At 41.8% G+C, this 21832-nt stretch overlaps 1 protein-coding gene across 5 annotated transcripts in view; it reads left to right on the top strand.

The window, feature by feature from the left end:
• Nucleotides 1-19909, top strand: part of TASP1 (taspase 1) — a 310802-nt gene extending 290893 nt beyond the window's left edge. For 3 of the 5 annotated variants that reach the window (XM_053890441.1, XM_053890440.1, XM_053890442.1), the window contains one exon: nucleotides 18860-19909. In XM_053890441.1, the coding sequence (XP_053746416.1) occupies nucleotides 18860-19069 (210 nt within the window). In that variant the 3' untranslated portion in view covers nucleotides 19070-19909. Of the gene's footprint in view, nucleotides 1-10904; nucleotides 10992-18859 lie in introns of those variants that run through there. The other 2 variants (XR_008417792.1, XM_019462771.2) reach the window with 2 other exon arrangements.
• Nucleotides 19910-21832: the final 1923 nt, after the last annotated feature.

Raw genomic sequence — 21832 nt, 5'->3', positions numbered from 1 at the left:
AAGCTTCTTTATCTCTCCTGGCTCACAGTAGAACTAAAAAATATATATATATTTTTTAATGAATGAACAAATGAATAAGAGAAATAGAAACAGGTTAACAGAACAAGACTGCCAAGCTAACGGTTGTGACTATACAAAAGTGGTTGAAATACATGTATTCGTTGACTGCCAACTCCCCAAAAAGACCATACCAGTACTCTACTGATCAAGCAAAACTGTTTATTACGTACTGTAATAAGGGAGAACACCACCTTGACCAAGTCTTAGTAGTAGCTTCAAAAGGAAAGGTCAGAACACATGTGTGTAGGGGTTTAGATCTGGTTTTGAGTGGTTAAAGGCAGATCTTTCAATGTGGGGATTCCAAATGGGCAAAGTTCACAAAAAGGTAAAGGTTCTAGAGCAAAGTATGTACTGATAAACAAGTAAGTCTGTCCCATAGAGCAACTTGTTGGCCTGAAAAGGGGCTGGTTGAGTAGTCCATTGTTTGAAAATAAGTAAATGTTCAGGAAGCTCCTGGAGCAAACACTGAGGTTATTTAGTAGACAAGAATTTTCTGGAACAAATGGTAAAGTCATGTTGATGTAGGCTTAGTTCTGTTAGTTATGAAGCTGCTGGCAGCTCCCAAAACCCAGTTCCCCAAGACTAAGTATAGAAAAGCAGATTATTTCTCTGACCTTTATATGCTGAATGAGGAGACTGTGCTTCACAACAATTGCTCATATTCTTGATTGTCAGGTCTGGAAAAATCTGTAGGCATAACTGGAATACTAACTTCTGCATTCCCACCTCTTGAATTTAAGCCATAAAACCTCTTATTATGTAAAATACTAACATCTCAACAACAAGTCCTGGAAATGAGATATGGGTTTGTGAGGCTCCTCTCTTTTTGCCTTTTCTCTGGCTCTCCTTTATTTTTTGATTTATGATTGCTTTACAAGACAAAACTTTAGTTTCCCTGTCAAGAATCCAGTGGGAATGAAGAGTTAGAGGAAATACCAGCAGCATGTTAGTCTAATAGCAGGAGGAAGCAGTAGGGCTGAGTTATGAGCAAGGCTGCACATGGTATCAACATAGCTATTTTGCTGCAAAGCGAGGAACAGTGAGCTTTCTATAGGACTCTTTGAGGTTGGGGGATCTCCTCTACCAAGATAAATGGGAGCTTAGGAGGAAGGAGACAGGAAGAGTTACACAGAGGCATTTAAGTGTAGCTAAGTTGGCATCTCCCCACCAATCAGATCCCTAGTTACATCATGAACCATTCAGCTGGTCAAAATGGAAGACAGAGACAGCCTGTAAAGCATTCCAAAGGCACCATCACCATCACGTTACACGTAATTTGTGGCCAAGGCTTGACACAGTGTTGGAGGAGGCATGCTAGAGCTCATGCAATTCCTCAGCCACGTGTATGGTGGGATAGGGATGTAGGAAAATTTCTGGCCATGGAAAGTAAACATCTCACCTCCAAAAGGGCAGAGTCCTGCAAACACCATGAAACAAAGACTCAGTATTGTGAAATGAGCCAAGAATTTCCCAAAAGGGAGGGTGGAGCTTGGGCATGGCTTTCCTTCTCTTCCCTTGTGTAATATTGTCACATCATCTGGGGGTATCGTGTGCAGAAGGGAGCCTTTAGAAAGTTGGCTGTGCTATAATTTATGGCTCCCCTCAGCAGCTAAATCTTTGCTTTCTGCTCTACAGCCCGGCAGCCATAATTCCTCTCTCCCTTTTTCACGTGTGTGTGTGTGTGTGTGTGTGTGTGTGTGTGTGTGTGTGAAATATATAGACATAATTTAAAAATTAAATAAGCCCCCAAATAACAAGGGCCTTACCAGTTCTTACCCCCAACTCCTGCTGCCCAAGGCCCACTTGCTTTCAACTGTTTCTTTTCTTTTCTTTTTTTTCTTTCTGATTTCTCTCTTTTTGCTTATACTCTTTCTGGATTATTCATTTTAGACCATATGTGTTGACTTCCTACTGTGTTAAATAAGGACACAATACCTTTGCACACTCCCTCCCCTTTTCCTCTCTCCCTATTCTCATAATTACATTGCAGTTTTTAGCTGAATCAATTGTCACTATTTATATTGTTATGGTTGGTAAATATGGTTGACCCCAAAACCAAATAGGTATTGTGATTATCTTTTTTACCCAGTGCTTAGTTTTGTTGTTTTTCACTCCCAGAATTTTCCTGGTCCTACCTTAATTTTTTCCATCAGGTCTGTCAATCCCCACCTGTTGATATCTTTTCCAAAAGCTCAAACATGTCAGATAATTTGTTCTACTTATTTCCTCTGAAGTCTTCTCTCCTGAACCCCTGTGTTCTCCTGTTTTGATGCAGTCATTAGGGCTACCTCATGGTTGTCATCCTGGAGTTTTTTCACCATCACCCTGCAACTTCCCTTTTTGGATTCCTCGTTTTTTGAATCCCCATGTCTCCCACTTTCTTGGCTTACCCCCTCCTTTTGTAAGAAGGTTCACTAGTGGTTTCCTAAGGCAGGGTACATGGGAGGGACTTATTCCTTCAGTCCAGGGATGTGTCTGAAATGTCTTTATTGTCCCTCTTACAATAATTTGGAATTTGGCTGCATATAAATTCCTGGTCAAAACTCAATTGCTTTACTGTCTTCTAGCACATGTTTTGTTGTGACTAGTCCAATGCAAATTTCATTTCCCATCTTTTGTAAGTGACATTTTTTTTCTCCTTTTCTCTCTCTCTTTCTCTCTGGGATATTTTTTATGATCTTCTCTTTATTTCTACGAGTCTCACAGTGGAAGACTGTGAGACTGGTCACTCAGTGGACCCTTTCAGTCTCAAGGCACACTCTTTAATTATGGAATTTTTCTTTTATTATTTCCTTAGTCATTTCTTTCCCTCTCCATTCTCTAAGTGTTCAAAATAACTATTATTTGGATCTTGGATCTCCTAGATTGATTCCCTGAGTCTCTTAATCACTCTTTATGAAAAATCTTTGTGTATATTTGTTCTTCCTGAGAGGTTTCATCTACTTTATTTTCCAAGCCTTCTACTGATTCTTTTAAATTTTAGCCATCTTATTTTAAATTTGTTAGAGTTCTTTCTTATTATTTCATTCATTATTTTTTATAGTTTTCTCTTCTTGTCTCATGGATGCAACATCTTCTCTTTTCAATCTAAGAATTAGTGGGATTTTTGTCATTTTCTTCTGATCTCCACATTATCTCTTTGACCTTTGTGTTTCTTTTTTCCCTAGTTCTTTGTTTCAGTTTTTGTGTTCTATGTTAGGAGACATTCCTCAACTATTTGGTGGTCTTTGGCTCTCTGTTGCTATTTCTTTTTTTTTTTTTAAGTTTATTTATTTATTTATTTATTTATTTATTTATTTATTTTGAGAGAGAGAGAGTGAGCAAGTGGGTGGGACTGAGGGGAGCAGAGAAAAGGGAGAGAGAGAAAGAGAGAGAGAGAAGAGAGAGAGAGAGAGAAAGAGAAAATCTCAAACAGCCTCTGCACTAGCAGCACAGAGCCTGAGGCGGGGCTTGAACCCACAAACCATGAGATCATGACCCGAGTTGAAACCAAGAGTCGGACACTTAACCAGCTGAGCCACCCAGGCACCCCTCTCTGTCTCTATTTCTAGTAAAGTACTAAAGACATGACTGGAGACTTTATATGCCAGAAGGGCGTCACAGTGGAATCAGGCAGTGGTCCAGCTGCTCTGTGGGAGGACTCCCAAATGTCAGTCAATTTCCCCACTGAAGAGTCTTCTAATTTTCTTACCAGAGGCTTATGCCTAACTGCTGGAGCAGTAGAAGTACATAACCCACTTCTTGGAAGTGTAGATGCTTGAGCTGACTGTGAAAGCCACATTGCCCAAAGGCTGAGTGTGGCACTGGTGATACATGAGTTGACTTTAGGGTACAAATGACTAAATATTTTTCTTTATAGTATATTTGCTCTAGTATGTGCTGGCAAAAATATAACTAGCACACCAAAACCATGGTGTCATGGATCATATCATCACTTAAGGCAAGCTAACTAAATGAGAGTGACTCAAGTTCAAACTATTAAGATCAATAATAGTACAAGATGGATAGAAACAAGGCAAAAAGAGAGTAGAAAGGGGACTCCATGTGGAATGATGGACAAAGCAAAGGGACAGAGATGTGTGGTGGGGAAATTACAAGTCCCTCTGTGTGTGGGTGTGGAGAGTGGAAAGAGTGGTCAGAGACTAGATTATGAAGAACAATGTATTTTTGTAAGTGTTACTTTAAAAAAATCTTTTAATGTTTATTTATTTTTGAGAGAGAAAGAGAGACAGTGTGTGAGTGGGGGAGGGGCAGAGAGAGGGAGACAGAATCCGAAGCATGCTCCAAGCTCCGAGCTGTCAGTACAGAGCCTGATGCAGGGCTCAAACTCACAAGCCATTAGATCATGACCTGAACTGAAGTCAGAGGCTCAACCAACTGAACCACCAGGTACCTCTGTAAGTATTATTTTAACACTGGTTTGATGGTTGTACCGTGTCTAAGTCCAAGAGGCATCATGGTTACTCATTGTGGCTAATCCAAGTCAAGTCAATAAGTAATGATTTTCCTTTGAATTATTTACAACAGTTAAAAAAGGATATAGATTGGCTTCCTGCTGTCACATAGAAAGCTGCTGGTTTTATTTCCTGCTCCTCTCCTCTGCCCCCATATAGCCCTCATGCCCATCACTTCATTAGATATAGTACGATGAAAAAATGTAAATACATACTAACCCAAATCTCAGAAAACCTTAATCAGGAAGACAATTCTGCTATAAAATCTAAGTTAATGCATTCTCAATGAGTATACATATAATGAATTTGGGATTTCTTATCTTTGTGGATATTCTCATGTTTTCTACATCTGCACACGTTAGCTAAACTCTGGAACACAACATAGCAATTCAAGTGTTTTGTAACTTTACTGCCCAATGCAGTAACTACTAGCCATGTGTGACTATTTAAAGTTAAAATAATTAAATAAAATAGAACACTGAACGTCTCAAACTAGTCACATTTCAAGTGCTTTCTGGTCACATGTGATAAGTGACTGCAGTACTGCATATCACAGATATAGAACATTTTTATCACCAGAAGTTATCTTAGATCACACTGTCCTTTGGTTACACAAAGTCTATTCTTTTTTATTGAGATATAATGGTTATATTATATTGTATTCATTTCAGGTGTATAACATAATGATTAGATATTTGTACAAAGGCTGCTTTTAAATTTTAGAAAATCTTAAAATAAAAGTAACCACCACCACAATTGTGACACAGAACAATCCTATAACCACCCAAATTTCCTCATGCTGCTCCTTTAGAGGCACAATTTCTCACCCTGCCCCCAAGCAATCACTAATCTAGTGTGTCTTTTCCCATAGTTTTACCTTTTCAAGGATATAGTATAGATTGAATCATATAATATGTTAACCTTTTGAGGCTGGCTTTTTTTTTTTTTTTTTATTTAAGTTTATTTATTTAGAGAGAGTGTGTGTGTGTGTGTGCAAGCAAGGGAGGGGCAGAGAGAGAGGGAGAGAGAGAATCCAGAGCAGGCTCCACACAGTAAGCACAGAGCCGGACGTGAGGCTCAAACTCATGAACTGTGAGATCATGACCTGAGCCGAAAATAAGAGTCGGTCACTTAACTGACTGAGCCACCCAGGCGCCCCAAGACTGGCTTCTTTTACACAGCTTAGTGCCTTTAAGATTTATCCAACTTGTTGCATCTACCCAAGTCTTTGTGCGAATAGTATTCCATTATATGGTGGTTTCACAGTTTGTTAACCCACTCACCCATTGAAAAATATCTTGGCCATTTCCGTTTTAGGAGTTTATGAACAAAGCTGCTAAAACATTTGTGATCAGGTTTCTGTGTGAATTATAGGTTTTCATTTCTCTAAAGTAAATATCCAGGAATAGGGTTGCTGGGTAATATGGTAAATATATGCTTTATTGTACCAAAAACCACCAAACAGTTTCCCAGAGTGGCTATTCTGTGTTGCATTCCCAACAGCAATATATAGAGTTCCAGTAGCTCTGTGTCTTTATTAACACTTGGTATTGTCTTTTTTTTTTTTTTTTTTTTTTTTTGCCATTCAAGTACACACATAGTAGTATCTTCTGGTATTATTTTGCAATTCCTTAATGGCTAATTATGTTTTGCTTATTTACCATCTTTGCATCTTCTTTGGAGAGAGGCCTGTTCAGTTTTTGCCCATTTTAAAATTAGATTGTTTATTTCCACACTGTTGAGTTTTGAGAGTTATTTATATTTTCTGGTTATAAGTTCTTTGTCAGATACATGAATTGCAAATATCTCTCCCAGTCTGTATCCTTCTTTTCTTTCTTTTAATAGTGTCTTTTGTGGAGCAAATGTTTTTAATTTTGATGGTTCTCATTACTATTGCTCTGTAATAAATCTTAAAATGAGATAGCATGATTTCTCCAAATTTATTATTATTTTTCAAAATTGTTTTGGCTCTTCTAGTTGCATTTCCATATGAATTTTAGAGCCAGTGTTACTTTATCCACAAAAGAAAATCCTACTGGGATTGAGATTGGAATTTAGTCAAGTCTTTAGATCATTTGGGGGGAAAATTAACATCTTGACTATGCTGAGTCTTCCCATTCATGGATGTGGTATTTCTCTCTATTTATTTAGATATTCCATGATTTCTTTCACTAATGTTTTGTAATTTTCCTCATATATATTCTGTATTTTTAGATTCCTACAGAATTATGTCATTTCTGGGGCTATTGTAAATCATATTTTTAATTTTTTTTATTTCTAACTGTTCATTGCTAGCATAAAACAAGATGATTGATTGGTTATCTTTCTTTTTTGAATTTTATTATGTTATCATTATTTTTAAAAGTAAACTCTACCTCCAACATGGGGCTCAAACTCACAACCCTGAGATCAAAAGTCACATGCTCTACCCACTGAGCAAATGAGGTGCCCCTACATGATTGATTGCTTTTAAATGTTGACCTTGTATCCTGTGACCTTGATAAGCTCATTTATTAGTTCTAGATTTTTTTTGTAGATTCCTTACAAATTTCTATATATACTATGATATTACATGTGAATGGGCAGAGCCTTCTTTCTAATATCAGGGTTTGGGTAACAATCTACTGAGGGATCAGATAGAAATTTCAAGTCATATAAAACAAAGCTGAGTTTTCTGGTCCCTTTCTTTTTCATTTCTATCTTTTTGATTGAAATTTGTCTTATATTATCTGCATGCTTTTCCTCCCATGCCCCTAATCATAAGAATAAATATTCTCTCAGTGATATGGCCTTGTGCTTTTGGTGACATGGTCTTTGTGAAACATTAACTATTCTAAAACCCAAACCAACTTTCCTAGATGTTCTCAAGAATAAGTTACCTGGGAGGTAAATGTTATATCTTTAGCACTAGTAATGATAATCTGAAGCTGGAGGCAGACATCCTTGTGATCCAGAGGCCTCCTCAGGAGCTCCTGATAATGGAATGGGAAAGCATCAGTCCCAGGAAGAGACAGCCTGCGGAGCCAAGGAGGAAGGGGCTGACATTTCTATCCCCTCAAAAGGCCCCTGGCACCAAACCACAGCTGGTGTCTTCCAGACATAGAAGTTCCATCATTTGTTTATGGGAAAATGGTCCTCCCACCACTGGCTGACCCCTCTTGACCCCAGGATTTTTCAAACAGCTTAGCCCACACAAATGACAGGCTGAAGTTAACTGTACCGTGCTAATTGAGGACTGTCAAAAATATCAACAGGCAGGAGGTGGCAGGACATGGGAGTTTTGCACGTCAGAGTTGCTGGCTCTTGTATGATGCACTTGATCTGTTGTGGGTCCAGAATTGTCCTAGGGAATAAGAAGGAAGGTGAGAGCTGCCTTAGCTCCCATGCTGTATGCCATTAATCTGGCACCAAAACAGGAAGCAACATCAATACTCAGGGCCAAAAATAAAGTTCAGGCGCCATGTCCAGAAGCCCTAAAGAGAAGACAAAGGGAGTCTTTTAATTAAGACTGACCAGATATAATAAACCTATGGAAACAGAACAACATGCTTTCTGGCATGCACTACACCACCCATACCACAGTATCAGTAGCTAAAAATTCACATCATTTGAATGAGAAGAGAAAAAAATAAGCCAACATGAAATTTATTAAGTCCCTAGGGATGGGTCAACTTACCACATTTCTTTCCTAGTAATGCACAGTTATGATTGGACTGTACTAAGTTCAATCTCTCTACCTCTCTATTATGTTCATCATAGAGGGGCTTCCAAAGAGGGCTGGGGCTGTTGGTGAGACCCATATTTTATACTTTTTTTCAATAAATACTCACCAACATTGGCCATACCTGAACTTTTGACAAGGTACAGGCACTTTATCTTTTTTTTTCCTATTCGTTTCCAATTTTATTGAGATATAATTCACATGTAAAATTGTTTAACGTATACAACATGATGATTTGCTATAAGTATATATTATAAAATGATTACCATGAGATATTTAAGTGTTCTTGATGATGTTGAGGCAGATTCAATCCATCCATCCATCCATCCATCTTTCAATCCATCCATCTACCCATCCACTCATCCATCCATCTACCTACAATTACCCAGCACCTACCATGTGCCTGCCACCTACTGATAGAAGTGCTCAGAATATAAAGTTGTACAACACATAGATAGCCCTGCCCAAGAAATTCATAGCCTTAGCTACCCTTTCGAAAAATATTTATCCATTTTTGAGAGAGAGAGAGAGAGAGAGAGCCAGGGAGGGGGTAGAGAGAGATAGAGACACAGAATCTGAAGCAGGCTCCAGGCTCTGAGTTGTCAGCAGAGTCCAATCCAGGGTTTGAACCCACAAACTGTGAGATCATGACCTGAGCTGACGTTGGATGCTCAACTGACTGAACCACCCAGCCACCCCCCTTTTTTTAAGAAGCCATGTTATTTTCTTTCTTCTTTCCCTTATTCATTTGACAAATCCTAATTATAATATAGCCACTTTGTCTTAAATTTTAAAGTAACTTTTATTTTTTTCTTTATTACTAAGAAAATAGAAGACAAACTGCTGTCAGTATGTCTATAAATATTCTTAAGACCAAAGTTTCTCAACATCAGCACTACCAACATTTTGGGTCCAATGAATCTTTATTGCAGAGGGATGCCTTGTATACTGTAGGGTATGTAGCAGCATCTCTGGCCTGCTACCCACTCCCCCTTACATGTCAGCAGCAACTCCCTGCCTACTTTCATCTTTGTTGGAACAACCAAAAATGACTCCTGAGCATTGCTGAATGTCTCCTAGGGCCTAACCACCTTAGGCCATTCTGGGTTCAGAGTGGGGTTTATTGACTGAATCCTATCATTCATCCCACTTCCCCTCCAGGAGTCTGGATGACACTTATCAGTTATCAGCTTTATGCATTATTCAGTTTGTGGCAAATGGACCACAAGTGAGCCTGACTGGTTTCATCCATCCAAAGTAAGCTGAGAAGCTGGAAGCAGAAAGAGGCCTCATTGTGCCTGTCTAAGGCAAGAATAGAGCCTATGGCCCTGCCAGAGCAGGTCTGAGAGGGCAGGAAAGGGGGAGGTTCTGTTTTAGGGTTTTGAGACAGAATGGCCCTAACTGACTTGTGTGCTGCCGACATGGCCAGTTAAGATAAGCTGCTGTATCCAGGTTGGAGGGTTGTCCCCACAGCTGGAAACCTCCTCTGAGAAAGCCACAGAGTTAGAAGGAGTTCCTGTTTTATGGGTCAAGGCAGGAATGTGAAGGACAGGCAAAGAAGAGTTCATGGAGAATTTTTTTCTATGAATGTACAGAAACATACATATTTTAAGTAAAAACCATATCCTACTGTGTTTTGTGGCCTTTTTAATATCGCACTGTATGTATGGTTTTATAAACCTTTCTTAGTTCCCATATCAACCCACATTAAATGACTTAAGACATCATTTGAAAGGGCTGCACATTACTTGCCTGTATGTAATGTATTCAGTCAATTCGCTTTTGACTGTTTTCAAATTTCTTCTGGTAGGAACACAATTAAGCATCTAGGAGATGAAGACTGAAATTTGCCACTGATTGTTGCCTACGGGCAAATTATTAGATGTGGCGTATTGGTTTAATGGTGTGTACTGCAATGCCCTCCTGAAAGGGAGCCCCGAATTATTTGTAGAGGAGCTAAAATAACCTCGCATAAATGAAGAAAGGGTAACGTAACAGATGCACTGCATACTTTTCAGGCTTCTCTGAAGCCCAGATAACTGCTAAAGTCTGGAGCCCCAGTTTCAAAGACTTGAGCCCTTTTGTGGATTTTGCTTTCTCCTAGCAGCCAACAGCTCCCACGGTCCTGGTAAGACTCTCCTCTCCTGTCCCTGGGCCACTTAACTTTTGGCACATTTTAGTGCTTTGCCACTGGCACCGAGATGTGGTCAGAACCACTGTTTTCTTCTGGATTTGGCATCCCTGATGAAGTTAGGTGCATTTTCATAGACTGTGAGCCCCTCTGGAGAAGGCTATGTGTATATACTTTCAATTTTGTGTATATTTTGTAAATAAATTGTAAATAATTGTAAATAATTTCAATTTTCTGTATGTTTTGTCATCTTAGAAAAATTCTTCTCACAACCTCTTCCTGGGTTAGAAAATTCTTAAAGATAGCAAAAGATATGGCCAAGAACCTACCCTTGATGTGCAAACTAACCAATCCAGAGACCCACTTAACTCTATTTGGCCAATGCAACCCAGGAGACAATATTCCTCTGCCTTAATCATCCTACGGCCACGGCCAGTGCCGGGAAACTAGTAACCACTCCTAAAGCCCGGAGCCTGCTGAAAGTTTTCAAACTCTCAATCCTAAACTGTTTACCCTGCTCTGCCTGGTCTTTCCCCAGGAAACCCCAATAAAGGCTGTGGCTACAGCACAACCTTCGTTCCCATTTTCTGCCTCCTGACCACCCTCATGTCTTTCCTACATAGCCCTGCAAGGTGTGCCATGTGCCTATTGTCTCTAGGATCTGTAAGTATAAGAAATTTTGTTGTTCCCTGAACCTCTCCTCTGTCTCCTCTTATGGCCACACCTGCTGACTGTCTCATAAAATCTAAACCACTGGGGTGCAAGACAAGTCTTCAGGCTTTATGAAGCTGATCCCCAAGGCTTCCGATCTCAAGTTGTGGGGATTAGTTGTCACTTGAGTGCTTTTGCAACAAAGAATCTAGGCATTGATGTTTTTATTTTTCTGTTTTCAACCAGAGGACCCCATAAGGAAGGGCTGCTGGGATTCACCCTTCTGTTCTAGAAGTTCCTAGAAAAGTAGACTTTAACCAGGGTGGATTTTAAACACTACTGCCATTTACATACTGTCTAGAAATCAAAAGCTCACTTTGTTGCAGATTTCATATTTTTTTCTTCATCTCTCTCTTCCCCAACTTAAACATGACCCCAAAAAGTGCCGTCTAAGTTGTGAAGCAGGAGACAGACAGATCGCCAAGGTTAATATTTGTGTTTGGAAGCATGGCCCCGGTGGAACAGGCAGTAGCCCTTGAGCTGCCTCCAAAGTTTCTCTTAGCCAGTGTGTTGGTCAAACAGTCCTGCTCTTCATTCGCTTTTTACAGTTTGGGAGGGAGCTGAGTGTTTTCATGGGAAGAGACCGACTAGACTTTGAGGAGGCTGTGGCAGTGGTGGGGGCCAGTCCCCTGGGATCCTGCTCAACATCATCCCCAGCTGTCCCCTTCCAACCTCTGGCAGAGTTAGGAAAACCCACTGGATCTGGGGAAAGAGTGGAACTGATGGGGTTGGCTCAGCTAACAAATGCCCAGTGTTCTACCTACTCTGAATCTGGTGCCAAGGTCCATCCTCTAGAGACACTGACAGCTCTGTTCTGTAAGGCACCAGCCTTGCGTCACTCAACTGGGGATAGGTGCATACTAGACCTCCCTCATGCAAAATGTAGGCCCACTGGGAGCCATGCCAGAGCCCTGACATTGGATTCATGCAGGGGTGTTCAACTCAGGGAGGCAACTCATTTTTCTACTGGTGCTCTGTGGAGGTCAAGGACACCTTAGATTTTTGGGGGGAAGAACTGAGAGGTGCAGTGTCAGCCCTCTGAATTGCCTCTTAAGTGGAGCCTCAGGCCCCACCTTACTATTGATGGCTTCCAGTGCCCAAAGGCCTCATGGGTCAGAAAATGCAGCTGAAATGAACAAAAAGTTGGCCAACAAAATTCCCTACATTCTGCTTACTGCTTTAAAAAAACAAAAACAAAAACCTGTATGCACACATATAAAAACTAAACAGATATAAAAACAAAAATTTTAACTGTGGTCTCTTCATTTTCTCCAATGTGGTGTATTGTCTTTATAACAAAAAAAAAAAAAAAAAGGAAGAAGAAGAAGAAAAGAAATGTAGAAAGGAAACAACTCTAAAATTTTCACCAAGTTCTCAAAGGTAGAGTCAGGAGAGGTTAATGTTTCCAGGCATCCAGCCTGGCGAATGTGTGTAAACCTGCATGAGCCTGCAGAAGGTGGTAGTGGATTGAGAGTAGGTGGGAGCAGTTTGACTGGACACACTTACCTGTGTGGGGTCTGACCTCCCTACATGGAACTGAGTACAGTAGAATCATGGAAGACTTAGGGCCTCCGCTATGCCTCAAGCCGAAGAAATCTTGGAAGCCCCTGGGGCTATTTCCTGGGCCTGCCGTGACCCATTAATCATGTCAGCCCCTGAGTGAGACTGGAGGGGGGTGAACACAGGGCCAGCATAGAGGGAGAGGGGCCAGCACAGTGGGCTAAGGGTGTTAGGCACATGGAAAAAGCAAAGCCCTAGGAAGATGGGAGAAACACAAAGGATGCTGAAGAACTTGGCCTTAAGGGACATCCTCTCTCACACTGAGTATCAACCTTATGGTCTAATCTTACCTTTACCTCCCAGGAGGGTGGATGTTACTAAGTGTAACCAGGAGATCATTGAGAGAATAAAACTTCATTCCAGAAAAACTTCCCTGGGCACAGAGATCCCTACTGGCAGATCTTCTCTTAAATTCTGAGAATATCTGATTCTAAATGAAGGATCTCTCCCCCATCTCTTATGACCCAGCTTCCCATCCCATTATGTAGACAACTACCGCTTCCCTTTGCCTCTGTTTATTTAAATTAATTGTACCCTTTTATCAGGATCTGAAAAGTCTGATTCCAAATGTTTGGTTGAAGGGAACTCTGGGTTTGGGAATCCAGTCTGGGCGTGTGTGTGTGTGTGTGTGTGTGTGTGTGAATATTTCAGATACTGCAAACTTGAGGCTATCCCAAGACTGGCCCCCAACAATGATTCTGATTCCAATTTCAATATGTGGGGGCTTTCCCCATACCATCAAGCAAGCAATTCTCTGACACAAGTTGAGTGTCTTACCATTCAACTCAATTCTGACACTGTCTACCCTGAGATGGCTTCAGATCCCACAGGTAAAGGACTGAATCCTCCAAGACTGTCACCTCCCCTAACTTCAGATACCCTTCAGAAATTTCGGTTTTTACCTGTATGTCTACCAACTGGCTCTAAATCAGAGGTTCACATGACCCCCTCCTTAGGTTCAATTAATTTGCTACAGCAATTCACAGAACTCAGGAAAACCTTTTACTCACCAGATTGCCATTTTATTATTATATAACTCAGGAACAGTTAGATGGGAGAGATGCATAGGGCAGGGTATGGGGAAAGGGCACTGAGCCTTCATGCCCTCTCTGAGTGTGCCTTTCTCCCCAAGTCTCCATGTAGTCACCAACCCAGAAGATCTCTGAATCACATTTTTCTGACTTTTTAATGGAGGCTTCATGACATAGTCATGATGGATTAAATCATGAGTCTTTGGTGATTGATTGAACCTCCAGCCTATCTCCCCTCCCCTATGGGTCATGGGGATGGGACTGAATGTTCCAGCCCTCCAATTACCTGGTTGATTCTCCTCGCAACCAGCCCCCATCCTTAGGTAGGGTCGAAAAGTCACCTCATTAACTTAACAAAAGGCAACTTTGCTGTACTCATTACTTAAAAAATTCTAAGGGTTTTAGAAGCTCTTTGTCAGAAACAAAGTCCAAATATATATTTATTATAAACCACACCCCCAGAGCCTGGAGATCAAGACCAAGAATACTACCTGGCCTTCATAGGTCATGCTTCTCCCCCTCAGGATGAGATTCCTGCTAGTGTCCCACAACCAAAAAGTCCATTGAATTACAGAAAAGAGAATATTAAACAAGGAAAGATGGAATCAGTCTGGGGTTGGGGAAGTTGAGAAAGAGGAGGAGAGCATCTACAAGCAGAAGGGCTAAAAGTGAGAACATTCCTGATTGGGGCAACCACTTGAAAGCATGCAGAAGCTGGTGGACAAGAGGGACTGATGGCAAGGCTGGCCTGGCTCTAGTGGCAGCTCTGTTTCCATTAGACTCGGGAATCCTCCCAGGTTCTGGATTCTGCAGGAATAGGCTCTGTTGGTTGGGGTCCTTGATGCCTTTCTTCCTACAGGTTGGCTGCAGCCACTGACTGTGGGAGCTGAGCAGGCGCTCTGCAAACAAGAGTCACAGCTGAAAGAAAAGGCTGTCAAGTAGGAGCTAGAAGCACAATTCACTGAGGCCTGAGGGGAGCTAGAAGCGTGACTGGGGGAGCCCTGTATCTCAGGACAGGGTCTGGCCATCTTTGGATGAGAAGAACTTCCTGACTAATGAAGCAGGGCAGGAAGCGCAGTTGCTTGGCCCAGTTCTACTGTCCCCTTGCCAATAGGGAGAAACATTAAAAGAAAGTAGATAGATTTCTTTTGTTTGTTTCCTGGTCCAAGCATGGTCTGGGGAGTCTCCTTGGCTTTTGGATTCAGAAACTTTCATGTGGGTGCGCACAGAATTTCGCATTGTCTCTAGAGCCAGAAAGCAAGTACCTGAGGAATGAAGGCCAACAGGGCTGTTTTTCCAAGAGCCCAACTGTGCCTCCCTCAGGCACTGCCGAGCCTCTGCTCTCCCAGGAGACTGGTGGATAAGCGTGGCCACTGCTTGTTTTGGTGGAGGTTCTGGCTTTCCCACATGGGCCTCCAGGCATATCTGATGCTGGCCTCTTGCCGGACCTCATTTAAGACCTCTGTGTGGGCGGCAAGGATTGGAAGTGGAATTTCTCACTTTCCCCCCTCACATGGGAATGCCACCAAACAGACCCCTGCCAGAGGTGAGGGAGGCCAGGGAAGGGGCATTCATCCTCACTGGCCAGGACTCTTCCCTGACCCTTCAGCCTCTCAGCATGTTGCAATATTTCCTCAGAAAAAGGCTCCATCCTCGGAGGCTGTGCCAGCAAAGCGCATAAAAGCAATTTTTCACTCTTCTTGAGACATTCCTTCCTGTATCTCTGCCAGCCATGTTCACTAGCTTCTCCTTGTCCAATACCCCAGATGGCCAGAAGTGACCCAACCTGGGCGGGCACCCACCCTCCAACATATACACCATCAGGGGGCACCCTGTTGGGAGTATTTGACCCCCCTCCTTTGCCCCCATCTTGTCCCCCTGTGTGATTTCACCAAACGGGACATTCCAAGGCCCTCTGCAACCCTTCATGTCACTTGTGCAATATCCAAACTTGAAAGCGGAGAAACCATGAGCCAGATAGTGTCAACCAAGGGCTAGGAGTTCCAGAAATTCATCAGGCTGGGAGTGTCCCTGATTTGCTGGTGAAGTGAACTTGCCCTGTCACCCCTGGCAGGGCTGGCTGACAACTGGTCATGCTCTTGACTTGCACAATCTTGGTTATCAGGCAGACATGAGCACTGCAGGAGGAAGACTGTCTTCTTATTTTGGAAGGGAGGACTCCAGTGCCTGGAGGGCCTGTCACGGACTCTGCTGCCTCTGTCCCAGCTTCCAGGTCCTCTGACCACAAAGCAATACTCTGTCACAGCTCATCTTAATACACATGGCAGACAGAACTGAGCCTTCTCTTTTCTGAAAGAAACATCCTGGAAATAGCATAAAGTCAAAACAAATAGAAAAACAAACAACCCATCCAGACCTGCAATCGGTGCCCCACGGGAAAAACAAGCTCTGTCTGGGTTTTTGGGCAGCGAAAATTTGGGATGGCTGGCCCACATGTGTGGCTCCAGAATACTGTCTGAGTATTGTAATTGATTGCTAAAACAGCCCCAAGTTCTTCCTAAATTTGCCTGTTACTTTGAAGCCCCTCCTCAAGAGGTGAAGTCTATTTCCTCACCTGTTGAACCTGGGCTGGCCTGTGGCTTGCTTTGACTAACAGGATGTGGTGGAAGTGAGCATGTGCCAGTTCTGAGTCAGGGTCTCAAGAGGTGTTGCATACTTTCTCCCAGTCTCCTGTGACCACCGTGCAAACAAGCCCAAGCTGCTGGAGGATGACAGACATATGGCTAGTCACTCCATTGCCTGACCGACAGCCATTCAACCACCAGACATTTGATTGTGGCCATTGTAGAGCAGCCAGTCATCAGCTGACCCTCTCCCCACCCTGCCATTTGATCATAGACACATGAGAGAGTTTGCCAAACCAGCCCAGATGAGAAGAACCACCCAGTGCATCCATAGAATTTTAATTTGTTTTGGGATGGTTTGTTATATAGCAAAAGCGAACTGATACACCAGCTCAGTCCATCATTAGGAGAAGGGTGGGGAGAAGGTGAGAGAGAGAGAGACTTTATAGGAGGAAAGTTGTCATGCCTGTTTGTTCGACCATCCCACATACACACCATCTCCTTTGCTTTATCACCAACCCTAATGTTACAGGATAGAAAAGTTGCTTAGACTCATATACAAAATGGCAGAATGGAGAGTCAGTCTCAGGACTTCTGACCTGTCTAGTGTTCTCTAGGGTCTTATTTCTCCCCACAAAAATTCGCACTGGGTGTTCATGATATTTGCAAATGCCAAACAGGTGACATAATTGGAATTCTTGCCTGGCTTTAGAATCAGAAAGACCAGGGTTCAAATGCTGGTTCCACCCTTCCGATGAGCTATGATCTTAGGCATGTGGCTTAAGAGTTTTGCAAAAGGAAAGATGAAAGTGTTTTGTTTCTAGAGAATTAGAAAAGTTAACATGCTTATTCTCTGGTTCTATGGTGACATTTTTGGAAATGTCTTAGCTTGGAATGCTATAACAAATTAACATAAACTGGTTGTTTTAAATAACATTTTTTCCTCATAGTTCTGCAGGTTAAAAGTCCAATATCAGGGTATCAGCATGGTTCGGTTCATGGTGAGAGCCATCTTCCTCAGTTGCCAAGGAATATCTTCTCATTGTATATACTCACATGGTAGAAATGAAAGCTAGCTAGCTCTCTAGCTTCTTCTTATAAGGACACTAATTCCATTCATGTGATCTCTTGTGACCTAATTACCTCCCAAAGACCCCACTTCTAAATACCATCACATTGGGGTCAGTGTTTCAACATATGAATTTTGGGGTAACACAAATATTCAGGCTATTGCAGGAAGCAAGTCCTTCTCCAGCACAATTATGAGCCCTGGGGCACCAGACTCTGTCTGGGTGAGAAGCTTAGGAAGTGAACCTTGCTTTGAATGTATTTGGCATCTCAACTGGCATTTAGAGTTGACCTCAGGCAAGTTTCTGTTTACTCAGCCCTTAAGCTGTAGGTTAGAGTATTTGCTAGAACTCACTGGGAAAAGCCTGAACATGTAATACGACTAAAAGAGGAGAGTATTTGCAACCATGATACTTGAATTTAAGCCCCAACTACTCCCTGAGCAACTCTAATCTCTTCGGCACTTTAGTTTTTTTTTTTCTTTTTTTCCCCCTTAGTTTTATTGAGATATAATTGACATATAAGATTACATCAGTTGAAGGTATACTGTAATGGTCTAATGCATATAAATTTAATATATTTACATAATGATTGCCACAATGAAGTTCAGTTAACACCCATCACCTCATATAGTTACAATTTTTCTTCCTGTGATGAGAACTTTTAAGATCACCTCTCTTAGAAACTTTCAAATATGCAATATGGCACTGTTAACTGTAATCACAATCTCCTTACTTTCAAATTGGAGATGAAAGTATGAGATAACAAAAGGTAAGTGCCATAAGAGTATCAGTTATTATTATTATTGTCACAAGAGTAAAGTTATCACCGAAGATGATTAATTGGAGAATTTGAAAAGTTTTGGGTTAAACAAAAAAAAATGTGTATCTTACCTCCTTCAAAGGTGAGAACCTTTAGAACAGTGTCCACAGGTATGATAGAATTCTTCTCTAGGTAATTGGGAGTATCAGGAATACTGCATGTGATAGAAAATGCAGTTAGCAGTGGCTTAAATAAATAAATAGGCATTTTCTCACTTGATAAGAAGTCTGGTGGTGGAGGTTTTCTGGCATTGGTTCAGTTGCTCAATGATGCCCTGTGCCCACTCTGTCACCCTTAACATATTGGCTTTTATCCTCATGCTTACTGTATCATGGTCTCAAGATAGCTGTGCAGCTCCAGTCAAGGGGAAAAAGTGGAGGAATCACAGTGTTCTCAGAAACTCCCTTAGGAATTTTTTTTCTATTTGGCTCTTATTGGCTAGAAATGTGTCATATGACCACTTAAGTCGCAGGAGGAGCTTTGTGACTCTATACCAGAGATAACCAAATGAGAATACTTGGGAATGTGTGGTCCTCACTAACCAATAGTTATGCTACTGGGGAAATGTGAATATTTTCTCTTTTCTTTCTAATTTTTGCTTGCTTGGACTTCCCGATATTTTGGTAACAGATACATTTTGTGTTTTCATAATAAGAAAGACATTGATTAAGGACTACTATTCTAATTTTTTTTAATGTTTATTTTATTTTTGATAGAGAGAGACAGAGCATGAGTGGGGGATGGGCAGAGAGAGAAAGAGACACAGAATCCGAAGCAGGCACCAGACTCTGAGCTGTCAGGACAGAGCCCCACTTGGGGCTCGAACTCACAGACCGCGAGATCATGACCTGAGCCGAAGTTGGACGCTCAACCGACTGAGCCACCCAGGCGCCCCAAGGGCTATTATTTTAAAACTGATCAAATAAAAGACTGCAGCCTACTGTTTTCATATTGCACATAAGAATGACCTGATTACACATATGTTGTTGCCTGGTTGTGGTGTCTCCTTCTCTGGTCTCCCAAACTAAGCAGAAGATTAATTAATGCTCAACATGTGTAAAAGGTTGACAAACTGCCACTTGTGACTTTGGGGAAACAAAGTTATTTTGGGGAGTTATTCTATATCAAACCCTCTGCAGATTACTTTCTAGACTGTTGTTCTCCACTAAAAGATCACATATAAGGAAAGAACAAACTCTTGAGATACATAGAAACTAGTTCAAATGGGTAATTGCCAAACGTCAAACTTTGGTAGGGATGTGGTATGCAGACAAAGTTTATAATCAGAATTCTGGTCTCTGAGTCTAGGAGAAAAGTCACCAACTGTTATTGACAAAATGGCTGGTAAGCAAATAAAAAAGGTGATAAATGATGCCACCAGGAGATGCTGCCATCTCACCAGTGAGACCAGTTTCGGGGAGAGGGAGGAATGTGGCTTGATTTACAGTGGATGATAATCATGTGTCTAGTCACTGGAGATCAGAAGAAAGCTTGCCTGTAAGACACTGCTAGTGAAACTGGAGCAAAGGGTAGGCTCTTCTCTTGGGTGGTTTCAAAGGGAAGTTTTGCTCTGCATCAGGCCAGTGGGATGTGAGTCATAGTACGTCCTCTGGGATGTGGTCATGGCCACGTGACCTCATGTTCAACTTCAGCAGCCCTGACCTCTGCCGATTTATCAATTGTATGTAATCAGTCCTTTTAACACCTAATGATTTGGAGACCAAAAGGTTCTTTTCTTTTCCTGTAATGTATCATTAGAGGCTGCAGGTACCTTGTTTTGTATTTTCTTAGAAAGTCCTGTTGCACATGTGTATGTGCATGCTTTTGTGTGTGTGTGTGTGTGTGTGTGTGTGTGTGTGTGTCTGTTGGTGGTGCTAGTGGGAGGATTGTGGAGAAGTGACTGACTTTCATATTCTCAGTCTACAAGACCAGATATTGAACAGCTCACCTGTGATGACTTAGTATTCTTTTTTTCCCTGAAAATAGAAACTACTATGTGGAGGGTGAATTGATCTCCATCTTCCTTGGATAACTCTGAGGAATGCTGGGGGCACTGTAAATTCAGGAAAGTCCAAGAAGTGAATGTCACATTCTCTGTACCACGGAATTAGCATGAAGGAGGGCAAAACATCCCTAGCATGAAACACCACTGAAAGAAAATTCTACTGTGTTCTGGAACTTGGAAGAAATTCATCATGGTAGAACTTACTATCCTGTTTAAGGGCAAATTCTTTCCTAAATACAGTGGAAACCACTGGCCTTGCTTGGCCCCCTTCCGTTATGTTCCATGTGCCCGAATTTCCGCAGAATTTCTATTTATAACACCACAGAGGTGCTGAAGAGCTGTCAGAGCCACACTCAAAGCTTAACTGAAGCACTCACGTTTCCTTTCCTTCTGGCCTCTGGTTACTGAAAACATTTGCTGAAAATTGCTGTCCCACTCAAGAACTGTCAAAGGTAATTGTGTTGCACAAAAGTTACCGAGAAGCAGGAAGTAATATGGTTACCACCTGGCGACCAAGTTAATAGAACCTGTCTGAGGAGCCGCAAGCCAGGCACATGTGTAGACACCAGTTTATGTCTGAAAACCACGACAGCATAAATTTGTGAGGAAGACGTGTATCAGAGGCCTCTTAGTGGCAATTTACGATACAAATCCCTATGTAAAGGGCAGTTGTCAGGTCACCAAATCCAGTGAAGTCTGAGGTCCTGAGGGTGGCAGTGAGGGGGAAGATGGGGGGAGAATGTGGACCTGTGTGAAGCAAGTGGCAGTACTTACTTCAAAAAGCAAGGTCTAGACTTGGCTATTCTCACAACTGGCAATGACCTTGGTGTCTAAGAAAATGAAAATCAGAGATTCAGGAGGTTGGGGGCAGGGCTAGAGAGTCTGAGTCTCCCCATCTTTGCCTCTGGCCTCCCCTGTGCCTGTCCAGATGAGCAGGAATCTCTTTTCCTCTTAAGATTTCCCAGAGATGAAAATCCTCCTCGTTCTTGATAGACATTTACAGAGTCTCACGTCCTCCCTGAGATGCCTTTGCCTTAACTTGAACTTAGAAGACACCAAGAAACTCTCAAAAAACAGGTGCCTCTATTCATATGGCAAAAACCTCACTAAACCCCTAAATCCACTCATGGGTTTCTTTGGGAGCATCTAGTTCTGTCTGAAGCTGTCTTTTTGGGTCTGAAGTTGTGGCTGTCTGGATGTGAATCCAATGCTTGGTTGTGAACACCCTAATCCAGTAGTTGGGGTGTGGCTCAGAAAAGACACATTGGAACTAGGAATTTTCAACTGTGGGATCCGGGGTCCACATTGGAATGATCCTGTCATCATCACAAAATCAACCGATATTAGGAGTACTTGCTCTTTTTATCTTCAGTGATATTCACAGTTGCACTTTTGAGGTACAAAAAAAAATTCTCACTTCTCAGGCAGTCTCTAAATTGAAACCAGGGATGGCTACATAATTCATAGGGCTCAGCACAAACTGAAAATGTGGGACCTTTTTCTCAAAGAGCAGAAAAAAAGCTTTTTTTTTTTTTTTTTTTTTTTTTGTGACCTCTTTCAACCTCTCATGGTATTTTTTATTTGCTATTTTACTGTCACACTCCCTCAAGAATGGGGAGACTTGCAGGGTGAGTGTAGACCTTCAAAAGCACCCAGAGCCCAGCCTGGCAACTGGATGTGTGAA

This window comes from Panthera pardus, unplaced genomic scaffold (genome assembly GCF_024362965.1).
Source record: "Panthera pardus isolate Hobbes unplaced genomic scaffold, ASM2436296v1 HiC_scaffold_25, whole genome shotgun sequence".
Lineage (NCBI taxonomy): Eukaryota > Metazoa > Chordata > Mammalia > Carnivora > Felidae > Panthera > Panthera pardus.
Note: the sequence above shows the minus strand (reverse complement) of the source record. Positions and strands in the feature narration are given on the sequence as shown.